This window comes from Hemiscyllium ocellatum, chromosome 13 (genome assembly GCF_020745735.1).
Source record: "Hemiscyllium ocellatum isolate sHemOce1 chromosome 13, sHemOce1.pat.X.cur, whole genome shotgun sequence".
NCBI classification, from domain to species: Eukaryota; Metazoa; Chordata; class Chondrichthyes; order Orectolobiformes; family Hemiscylliidae; genus Hemiscyllium; species Hemiscyllium ocellatum.
In genome coordinates, this window is record NC_083413.1 from 57,748,883 (window position 1) to 57,761,244 (window position 12,362).

The 12,362-nt window shown below is 36.6% G+C and overlaps 1 protein-coding gene across 1 annotated transcript in view; it reads right to left on the reverse strand.

Moving 5' to 3' along the window:
* rsrc1 (arginine/serine-rich coiled-coil 1) overlaps window positions 1–12,362 on the reverse strand; it is a 455,856-nt gene that overhangs the window by 60,918 nt on the left and 382,576 nt on the right. Inside the window, exon 7 of the mRNA XM_060834209.1 lies at window positions 4,248–4,316. Coding sequence (XP_060690192.1) covers window positions 4,248–4,316 — 69 coding nt within the window. The remainder of the gene's footprint in view (window positions 1–4,247; window positions 4,317–12,362) is intronic.

A 12,362-nucleotide genomic window follows, 5' to 3' on the forward strand; every position in this document is an offset into this window, starting at 1 on the left:
AATGAGAATGGTCAAGATTCTCTTCCTCTTTGTTTATGTCCTGCATAGCCTAACTGAAGTATTTTATGAAGCACTCAAAAAGTAAATCAAAAGACAAGCTTGCATTCAAGCAGTGCCTTTCAGGATCTCAAGATGTTCCATAGTCCTTTATAGCCCAATAAAATACTTCTTATAGTCATCATTGCTGTAATGTAAGGAATCAATGAAACCATTTTGGACACAATATCCAATAATCAATGATGAGAAAATTACTAGATACTGTTCTTTTTAGTAATGTTGGTTGAAAGTTCAATATTGGTTGTGACACCAGTACAATTCCCTTGAACTTCTTTCAGTCATGATGGGGGATCTTTTATGTACAGAGACATTTCATACCTCACCTGAAACATGACTAGGATTGTCTTTGTTCTAAACCACAGATATCCAAAGGAGACAAGTCCTCTGGTTTAAACAACCCAGGTCACTTAAATTTATTGATGAGGAGAAAATTTGAGGAGGAAATAGATATGGACTGTCCAAATATATTATGTACTTTGAGAAGTTATATGATTTAAAGACATCTGTTTTCAAACAGATGTCAGTCATCTTATTGAAAGTGAAAAGTTCTGATTTTGAGAAGTTGGCTGAAGGTCTTTGCATGGAGATTGATTTTGACAAGCTGTATGACATATATTGCATCTAGTTTTAAGTTTGCTTGCTGAACTGGAAGGTTTGTTCTCAAAATTTCATCACCATGCTAGGTAATATCATCAATGAGCCTCCATTGTAAGCGCTGGTATTCTGTCCCGCTTTCTAATTATGTGTCTTGATCTGTTGTGGTTGGTGATATCATTTCCAGTTCTTTTCCTCAGAGGTTGGTAAATGGGGCCCAAATGATGTGTTTATTGATGGGAGTTCTGGTTTGAATGCCAGACCTCTTAGAATTCTTGTGTGTGTCTCTGTTTAGCCTGTCTTAGAATGAATGTGTTGGCCTAGTAAAAGTGGTGTTCTTCTTTGTCTGTGTGTAAGGATACTAGTGAAAGCTGACTATGTCTTTTGGTGTCCAGTTAGTGCTCGTGTATCCTGGTGGCTAGTTTCCTGCCTGTCTATTCGATGTAGTGTCTGTTACAGTCCTTTGAGGGTATTTTGTATATGACATTCGATGTTACCTAGCATGGTGACGAAACTTCTGAGAACAAACCTTCCACCTCAGCAGCAAACATAAAACCTGAATCTCAACCTGAGCTACAAATCTTCTCAAAAGTCGCATGTATTGCATTTCATAGCAAATAAGAAAGAAAATTTCAAAGATGCAAAAAAAATAGACGTTTTTCAACTGAATACAACAAAGTAAAAGCAGTCATAGTTTTAAACTTGCATCTTTTATACGTCCAATTCTAGCTTTAAATGTATACTGTGAAATGTTTTCAGTTTAGTGGCTCATCTTTAAAACAAAAGGAAGGACTCCATTAAGTTAAAATCCTGTGAAATCGGGGTTATGGGTGCTGCTGAATTACAGAGTAATGTCGGAAAACCAAAAATTCTCCAGTTTGTCCAAGTGTTGCAAAATCAATTTCAGTATCAATCTAAAAAGAAAGAAACTGCTGCAAACAAAAAACCCCTGAAGTACATGGGATCCAATTTTTAGATAGGGATTGCAATAACATTTGCAAACTGCAGCAAATAGATATTGCATGTTCTAGGTTCATGTGATCCATGGAATGCCTTGTATGTAGGGTTTGAAATGCCTCTTTAAAAAATATATGTATTTCTACAGACAGTATTTCCCTGAGGATTCACTCTGCTTTACAACCTGGAACCCATGAATGGGGTTTCCTTTCGCTCGATGATACAATGAATGCTATAATGCTTCACCTCACTGGGTATACCAACCTCTACTGATGTGATGGATCCTGAAATACCACTAATTTCTGCCTCTCTCTTTCTGGTTCTAATCTTTTTTCCAAGGTGAGACTGATAAAAGCCAATATATTGATATAATATCTATTTTAGAATGATGATTTCTATATTTATTTTAATATACATTATTCCCTTGACAAAATATCATAGTCTTTCTTGCCAAGGGAAAAAACCTGCTGCTCTGTCCTTCACTGCTGTTTTGAATGCAGCCTCCAGGTACGTGAAAGCTGCGGTGATTGACTTGCCTTCCTTTACACCTTCCTGTGGGATTCATTGTGTGGACAACTGTGGTCTTAATCCATTCTACTAGCTCTTTGACATGCTAATTTTGTTTTAAAGAAAAAAATTCAGCCTACTCAGTATAAGAGGCAGATTCTTTCTTTCAATACATTCAAAAAATCCAGATTTTGCTAGTTGCCAATTGTTAATTGTTGATGTGTTGTTGGAGGTAGTGAATACCCATTATTCAGGGGCTGAGCTTCAAGGTTGAACAGGATTTTATTCACTGAGGATAGCTGCTACACAGATAAATCTTAGTATTTTAAAAAAAATCATATATACCATAAACTAAGTTTTAACGCAGGGTTAGCAATTCTAGCTAGTTGAGTGCCAAACTAAAAATGCAAAATTTTAAGGACCATCAGACCATCATTACTCCCTAAGACATAGTCACAGAGATTTCTATTAAAGCGATCTTGAGACTGCCATTACAAAGGTAAGTTTCAATATTGTTGCTCTCAATATTGTGGAGTAGAAGGTGTACTTCTCCCAGCACCGAATTAAATTTCAGGATTGTCGTTAGTGATCTGTCTCCATCCCTCTGATTCCTTTTTCCCCCTCCCAAACTCTCATATTGACTTTGACTGGTGTTGGAGATGACCAATCTTGTTTCCCTTGGGACTGTTGTAGTAGCTGCTTTTTTTGTCCGAGATGGATTGGGCAATAAAACTGGCCAAAAAAGTCAGGGATAACTCCTTTGCTGTTTTTTTGAAGGAATGCTAATAGATCTTTTACATCCATCAGAAAGGGCAATTATGGCCTTGATTTAATCTGCACATCGGCAAGATGGTACCTCCAATAGTGCAGCTTTGCAATGGAAGGTCAAGCTTGATGTTCATGCTATATCCTGCATTTTGAAATGAGATATTCTTTGCTCACATATTCATATTCGTATTTAAACAGCTCTGCATTTGCTTGTTTACACGTGAAATAAGTTAAAATCTTCGCAGCTTTTCTTTTGATGTAAGGATTAATTTGAAAAGCTTTTACAGTGACAGAAGTCTCCTCTTTTTAAATTGTTCACTTCATTGTCAAGTCATTTCCTTAATGTTTAATTAAAAAGGTATCTTGAGCCAAGGCTGGACACAAAATTAAAACTAAATTTTGTTAGTCTCAAGGCCCTACTTGCAAGAGGTAGTTAAGGCAATGCGAAAGGGATTAATATGGCACACTTTATGTCAATGGTTTGTGAATCTTTCAAATTTTCAGTTCCAGAGGATTGTAAATGTGCCATCGTTGAGGTTTTTTCATAGATTTTTCTGATAGACTTTTTAGTTTGTCACAGAACCAAGGAATATGAGGTCTGGGTGGGAAAGGGAAGTTGAAGCCAAATATCAATTGCGATCATGTTGAGTGCAGAGCAGGTTCAGTGGGACATATTCTCTTCTCCTGCTCCAACATTCTTATCTAAAAGTTAAATGAAGAACAAAGTCTATACTTTGTTCAAAGGAATGGATCAAGTAATATTCTCCAGTATTAACAAATAATACTTTCTTGTTAAGTGATCAGGAAATTCCACTTATTCTATTATTTTTCTTTCAAAGAAAAGCCTTTACACCTGCAGTTGATGATGTTATTTAGATATTTCAGAAAAATAGTTCTCTTGATAATAAATAATTCACAACAGGAAGACACATGTCATTATTCTGGTCAGTGGAGAAGTGATTTAAAAAGAGACTTTGTGAGAAAATAAGTAAAAGGGAGACATACTTCAAATGCATTCTCACTTGTAAGTGTTTATTTTAGAACCCAAGAAAATGCATTACTCGGTCAAGCAGGACACCATTAGCATTGCACTTAGCACGAACATATTCTGCCTTTCGAAATTTAAAAATAAATTATGCTCTTTCACTTATACAATTAGATGACTGAACAATAAAATCTAGTAATATTCAACATTAACCATGAATCTATAAATTAGCAACTTCCTGACTTATAGAGTAAATGAGCAGTATTCTATTTTCCAACATTGACTTAAAAGCTGATGGTGACTTTGGAAAACCAGAAAACAACATTCCATAGTGTTCGCTGCACAATGTTAAGTTTTTGCAAAAATTTATTTTTGTTACCTTGTTCTCTCTTCTTTTTGGCATCCTCCTCTTTTCTTTCCTTAGCCTTTAATACTTCATCTGCTTTTGCTAAAAATGTAAAAATATTAATTTTAATACTCTCTCAATACTGTTTCATCAATTGTCAAACATTTCCAAAATAAGGCTATAAAATAACCATTTTACTTTTCGGTCAATGAATTACATTTTGATCATTGCTATATTTTCTCCACTGTTCCAAATGCAGAACACATTTACAGGTTGAAAGAATAACACAAATTTAAATTACAATTTCAGCTTAGTTTTCAAACAAATAATAATAACCAACATTTTTATCTCAGTTACAATGTAGCTGTAAGAAGAGACGATTCATAATTTAAATCTCTATTGTAAATGAAGCAAATTTGTTTACTTGAATGTCCATTTGCCTATGTTGCTACAAGCTATTACCAATACAAGTATCTGGCTGAGATAAAAAATAAAAATTCTCTCTGGTCTCCTGTAATGCCTGAAGAATGCATTGAAATTTGTAATACCTGCCCAGGTTCAATGGTAAATTGTGTGTAAATATTGGGGAGTTTGAATTCTCATTTTGAATCAAAGTCTGATACTTTTCATTGAATGCCTGAGGTGATTTCTACATTGTTAAATAATTATTCTACCAACATTAATCTTCTTTCCTTCTCTGTTGCTGTTCTACATCAGCAAAATGTTCGGACTCAAAGCATGCAACTTGATAAACAAGCTATGATAATTTTAAACGATTAGTAGAAAGCTCCTCCCAGTCATCAATGTCAATGTTGCTGCCCTTCAAGGAAAGCATGAAACAGGGGAAGCAAATCCACCTATCTGGATTCCACTACTTCATGGAAGCTCCTGCCACACGTGCAAAATGTCAGCAGTCAAGAATCAGACTATTCAGTCATATGAAGGCTCACAGCAGAAGCTCACAACAATGTGGAAGTATCATCCTTGAATCGAGACACAACTGGTGATGACTTCCTATTTATTGTGATGATGTGCAGGTGCCGGTGTTGGACTGGGATGGACAAAGTTAAAAATCACATAACACCAGGTTATAGTCTAACAGGTTTACTTGGAAGTACTAGCAGCACTCCAAAAGTTGGTACTTCCAAATAAACCTGTTAAACTATAACGTGGTGTTGTGTATTTAATGTGAAGGCCCAAGGCACTTCACAGAAACATTATAAAACAAAGGTGACACCGAGTGACAGGAGGGGACATTTTGCTAGGAGGTGATCAAAAGCTTGGTCAAAGTGGTAGCTTTTAACGAGTGGAAATCATATAATAAGTGGAAACAAGTAATAATCAGGAAAGCAAGGTAGAGAGATGAAGAGGTATTAAGAAACTATTCCAGGAATAAGGGGTGTTTCTTCTGGAAATAAGGACGAGAATTTGAAAGTCATGACTTCGCTGAACTGTAATGAGCTGACATTTTAAGTTTAGTTGACCTCAGGTTCACAGAGCAGAATGTGGGAGAGCAGACAGCAGTCCTGTGAATAAGCATCAACGAGTTTGCTTATTTCTCTTGTTTTGAGCTTGGAGGCTATTTTGGGTATTTTTATTTCAACTTATTACAGTCAACTTACATTCAGTACACAAAGGGTGGACATCATTGAACATGTAGCTTACCTGGGGAAGCTAGTTATCAGAGTCTAATGCTGCACAAGTTATTCATTTTTATGTTGGCAACCAGCAGTAAGCTCCAGACAAAGGGTCTGCTAGAATTTGTTTCCCATATATTGAAAGATAATGATGTACATTAACACAATCCAGTGACTTCACATATATAACATTAAAAATGTCTTAGTTATTTAAACAGCCAGTTGGGCCACACCCGAGACGTGGCTGCAAACTTGATTGGAAATTCAACTGTCCAAACTCCAAGCTGGTGAGCAAGGTTACAGGTTAAGTCTTTGGTATCAAATCAAAATGAAATTAACCAGTCCTCAGAAATTGAAACTGAAATTGAAAATAGTCAGAGAGTTGGAAAAATCCTTTTATTTTGTTGGAATCAACACGTTCAGTAATTATTCATATTCAGTAGCTATTCATACTGAAGAACACCACAGGTTAATTTTCCATGTCTTTTATTTTACAGACAACCTGGTCGTTTATTTAATACTTGTTTGTTTCAGCTGGTATTTGTGATCGGCTGTCAATTGGGATAGTCTGTAAATCAAATTGACTGCTTTGGAGACCAACTATTCCTGTTGATATGTACATGGCCAATGAATCCAGGGGGCTGGACATTGACAATCAGTATGTCTGCACCAGCACTCCCCCTCTCCTAGGACCTGGATTCCCTGATCATTGAGGATAAGGAACTTTGTGGACCCTCCTCTGACTACTAGTTTAATTGTCCACAATCACTGATGGCTGAATGTGGCAGGATTGCAATGCTTATATATTATCCATGTCCTGCATTCACGGTTTGTTGTGTAAGTGGCCCTGTGTTGTCACTTCACAGAGTTGACACCCCATTTTTACGTTTGCCTCGTGCTGTTCCTGTTTCTTTCTACACACTTAATTGAAATTGGAATAAGAGAGATCCCTCTTGCTCTTTCTACTAAGCTATCTCAGAAGGTTTGTCACATTTAAAGCATCTTGGAACAAAAGCTGTTCTCTCTGTAAAGGTCCTGCCTGATCTGCTTAGAATTTCCAGTATTTTCTCTTTTTATTTTAATTTATAAACTTTGCTCCTTCAGTTCTGCATACTCCAAAACATTAATCCATTTCTTCTCTACAAATGCTGACTAATGTGTAACCATTCCCTTATTTTTAAATTTTTCTTCTGGATTTCCAGAAATTGTTTTTGCTTTCTTATTTTTAAATACATGGAAACAAAAGTCTTATAAAATGAGTTGATGTGGGAGAAAGGATGGATAACGTTAAAATGATCACTATCCTTTATGAAAGAGCAGTGGAAGTTAAGTTAATGATTCTTAAATTCTGGAATTCAAATATAGCTTTGCAAAAGTTGTCCAGATCTTTATTCTTGGTGATCTTAATAATCAAGTTACTATTATTGTTTTGTCAATATTGGATAGAGAAGTTAAGAGTCAGTCACAATACTGCAGACTGGAGTCACATTTTGGCCAGATCAGGTAAGGAGAGCAGACTTCCTTTTCTAGAGTGAACCAAATCTTTTTTTTTAACAACAATGATAGTTTTGAGGTCACTTTCAGTTTTCAATGAACTGTTAAAAAGCATTTAAATTCCTGAAAAGAAATTTGAACTTCCAGTTTACTGCTAAACTAATGACAATATTTCATGTTTTAAAACTTTTACCCTAAAAGATGAATTAAACACAATATTGATGAAAAACCATTTTTGTTTTGTGGACAATTAATGATTCAACTACAGAATGTGATGGTCCCTTGGATACTCATGATTCCTTGAACTCTCCAGAGAATTGTAACCCTTTTGCAAACAATCCAGTTACTCTCAGATTCCAAAGTGTTCCCATGTAACCATAAAGTCAAGAAGTAGTTTCGAGCGACCATGTCCAGGCATTTTCCTCATTTTTTGGGGAGTCTCTTAAATTCACTAACAGCAGTAAAGCCCAAGCCAATTATTCTTATCCCACTGGCCATGCCAGAACCAATCTCCACAGTTGGTTGTAGGATGTATACCTTTGACTAGAGATGGTTATCTTCTCACATCAGTTTGTGGTAGCTTGCAAGAGCAAACCATATTTTCTCTATGTTGGCTTTGCAGAACCACGATTCAGCTCTGATATTCATTGATTTGCAGCAAAGTCTGTAAACTGATCTAAAAAATCAATCCCCTGTTTCCCCTTGGTAATGAGAAACACATTAACCTTCTAACTAGGTAGAAATGCCAATTAGCTATCTTTGATCTCAAACTAGAAGTAAATAGACCATGTACAACATTATTATTTACAACTCAGTAGCTTCAACACCCTCCTGGGACTTGGGAAGACACAGAGTCCACTCGTGCTAAACTGAGGAATTGCTGATATTGTCTCCAAGCGTAAACACCTTGAAACTTCTCAGTAAAGCAATCCAAGTCTTCCTTTGATCTCTAACAATCAAATCACCCAGCCTTACCATTGGGCAGACTGAAGAACATACTTACAACACTGTTTTCATTTAACCTAAATCTAAAGCTACAGTTCCAAAATATGAATATAAATCTTATGAACCTCATAACTGTAACACAGTTTTCGAACACTACTATACAGATGCTAGAAAAACATTAACATATATTGCCAAGTAACGAGAGGTTATCAATAAACTCTGTAAATTAATTAAATTTCTGTTGCAGCATATCATTTATTTCAATACATAAATGTCTCGAGGGAAGCTTTTCCTTTTATTGCTAAGCTGCTGGTGAGTGAACAATGCTCATAGTGGTCTCGAGAAACAGACTTTAATGATAGTTGCTGACTTACTTTACCTTGCTTTTATTGTGTTAGAACATAACATTTTATAATTTCTCTGATGGAGAATTTCTGCTTTCAGCTAAATACTTACTGTGATTTTTAAACAAACATTTGCTGCACAAAATTTTGTTACTTAAATCATCATGGAAATGCTATTTGCCAATCATCCCATTAATCACATACCTATCGATTCAAATTTTTTAAAAGTCTAACATAAACGTTGAAAACATAAATTGAAGATATAAATTTACAAACATTTCAACTTTTATTATAAAGAAATGAAGCATAATTTGTTGTAAGATGAATAGTATTAAAAAGCTGATAATGTAGTTTAAATCCAAGTCTTCAACCTTTCTAACAACTCAAATATATTAAATTAGCCCACAAAAACAATAATTTAGAATGGTAAAGAGCTGTACTTCATTTACACTTCACCCTTCCTGCCAGAAAAGAAAGGACAATTGAAATTCCATTTAAGTTCAATTTTGGTGATAAGTGTAATTGTAGATATACCCCTTGAGTCATGTAAAATGTTTGTCTAATGTTTCATTCAAATTATCCTGCTGCAGTACACATTCAGACGATACAAAGATCTTCAAAATGTATTAGCAGTACTCATTAGACTGAAATTTAATAACAAAAACATCAGGTGGATTTCAAGAACCCCCATTATCAAGAGAAGATTGATAGCTATTATGCTGCTCAGAAGCCAACTGGGCACAATTTAGGATTCAACAACCTAATGTGCCTTATTTTGATTTATCTGTTGTACTTCACAAGTTTTGTCTTTATAATGATCTTTTATTACTCTTCAGCTTGATCAATTTATCAGAATTCTGAGGTGGTGTGGGGGTTTGGCTTCCAGAAATGTCATTGCAGAGCAGTAAAGCACATACTTTGCACTCCAGATTTAACAGATGATTTATTTTAGTGGTGACAGCATATAATTCATATTGCTTTCAAAATGACAGCATTTGCTATGGCTTCTACTAGTAGTGAATGGGAGAGGTTGAAAAATGTAAAATTTCTCAATTCTCCAAGTGAGGTTAACCTCCATATATTATGAAAAAAAATCTGTCAATTCAGTGGAGTAAAATCAGAAGATTATTTTGCCCTTTTGAGAATTGCTGATCTTGGAGTCTTTTGAATTTCTTTTATACTGTTCCCAATTACTCAATCCAACAAAAGCTTGAACAAGGCAATGATACTCAAGTTGATAGGTCAACAGTGGCCACATTAGTATTGTACTGGAGAGTGACCGACATTCATAGAACTGTATTTCAACAAGGTCTTTGAACCTTTGAATGAAGAGATGAGGAGAATATTGATTCAAGTACAAGAGTCATATATTCATACAGTGCAGAAGAAGTTCTTTGGCCCATTGAATCTGCACCAACATAACTACCACCACCACTTCAATAGGGAAGGAATGGCCTAGTGATATTATCACTGGACTGTTAATCCAGAGATTTAGGTAATGTTCTGGGGACCTGTGTTTGAATCCTGCCATGCTAGATGGTGGAATTTGGTTTCAAAAGAAATCGAGAATCAAGGATCTAATGATGACCATGAATACAGTATTGAATGTCAGGAAAAATCCATTTGTTCACTAATGCCCTTTATAGAAGAAAACTGGTATCCTTGCCTGGTCCGGCCTGCATGTGATTCCAAACCCACTTCAATATGTTTGATGCTTAACTGTCCCATGGACAATTAGAGATGGGCAATGAATGCAAACCTTACCAGTGGTGCCCTCATCCTGTGAATAAATAACAAAAAGTGTGCTATTCCCAATTTTGTGCACTTGTCCATATCGTTGAATGTTATGAGATTTCCTGGCAGTGCATTCCAGATTCCCACCACCCAGAGTGAAAACACTTGTTCAAAATCCCCTCTTAATCTCCTGCCCTTTACCTCAAAACTATGCCCTCGTGTGATTGACTCCTCAACCAAGGGGAATAGCTGCTCTCTATTCATCCTGTCCACAGCCCTCATAATCTTCTACACCTCAATCATGTCCCCCTCAGTCTTCTTTGCTCTAGAGAAAACAATCCAAGTGTATCCAGTCTCTCCTTACACCTCAATTTCTCCATCCCAGTCAATATCCTGGTGAACCTCCTCTGTACTCCTGGTGGTGCTATCACATCCTCCCTGTAGTGAGGAGACCAGAATTGCACACAGTACTCAAGCTGTGGCTTGACCAATGCTCTGTACAACTCCAACATAACCTCCTTGCTCTCATACTCTATGCCATGACTTATGAAAGCCTCCCATATGCCTTCTTAACTATCCTATCCACATGCTCTGCTGACTTTAGGGATCTGTGAATAATTACCCTAACAGTCCTCTGTTCTTCTTGGTTACCCTGTATCCTGCCATTCAATAAATACTCTCTCATCTTGTTTCTTCTTCCAATGTGCATCACCTTGCATTTATCAGGGTTAAATACAATCTGCTACTGGTTTGCCCATCTGACCAACCCACTTTTTTTTCCTGCAACCTACAACCATCTTCTTCATTATTAACCACTCTGTCGATCTTGGAGTCATCTACAAATATGCTTACCATTCCCTATACATTTTCGTCCATGTCATTTATGTACATAACAAATAATAAGGGTCCCAGTACTGATACCTGTGGTAGATTGCAGTACATTGACCACCAGTCACTCAAACTGCCTTTCTATGACTACCTCCCACCTATTACTAAGGCAGTTTCTAATCCATCTCGCCAAGTTTCCATCAATTTCATGTGCTTTAACTTTCTAATCAGTCTCTCATGCGGGACCTTTTCAAGAGCTTTGCTAGAGACTATATGAACCACATCAACTGAACTTCCCACTTCTTACACTTAATCACATTTTCAAAACAATTTTAACAAATTTGTTAAGCATGACCTCTCTCTGACAAAGCCATGCCGACTCTCCCTAATTAACTCATGTCTTTCCAAATGAGTATCACTTCTCTTTCAGAATTTTTTCCAATAGCTTCCCTACCACTGACAAGAGGCTTACCAGTTTGTAATTTCTTGGTTTATTCCTATCACCCTTCTTAAAAAATAACAGTCCTTCAGTCATGGCCAGAGAGGGAATAAAAATATATGCCCGAGTCCCTGCAATCTCCTGCCTCACCTCACATAGCAGCGTGAGACACAATTCTTCTGGGCCAGAATATTTGTCTGTTTTTAAGCCCAAAAGAGCCTCTAATACCTCCCCATTTCCTATGTCAAACTATGCTAGTTTCTCATTGATGATATTGATGCTGCTTCCCTTTCTCATCTGGAATTGGAAAAGCTTATCAATTTTGCTTCCCATTTCCATCCCATTCTCACCTTCAAGGGATCCATCTTTGATTCCTCCCTTGCGTTCCTCAACATCTCTGTTTCCATTTCGGGGACAGGGTAGCTACCAATATCCACTGACTCCTAAAGCTACCTTGACTATATATCCTCGCACCTGTAAAGACTCTATTCCATTCTCACAGTTCCTCCGTCGCATCTGTACTAATGATGTTAACTTTGACAAGGGAGTCTCTGATATGTCCACCTTCAACTTCAGCCCAGTCCAACCCATCTCCCCCACATCCCCTCTCTCCCCTCCCCCCACCCTATCTTCTCGATATAAACTGAAATTTTCTAAGTTACCATCAGTTGCAAGGAAGGTTCACTTAACCCAAAACATTAACTCTGATTTCTCTCCACAGATTCTG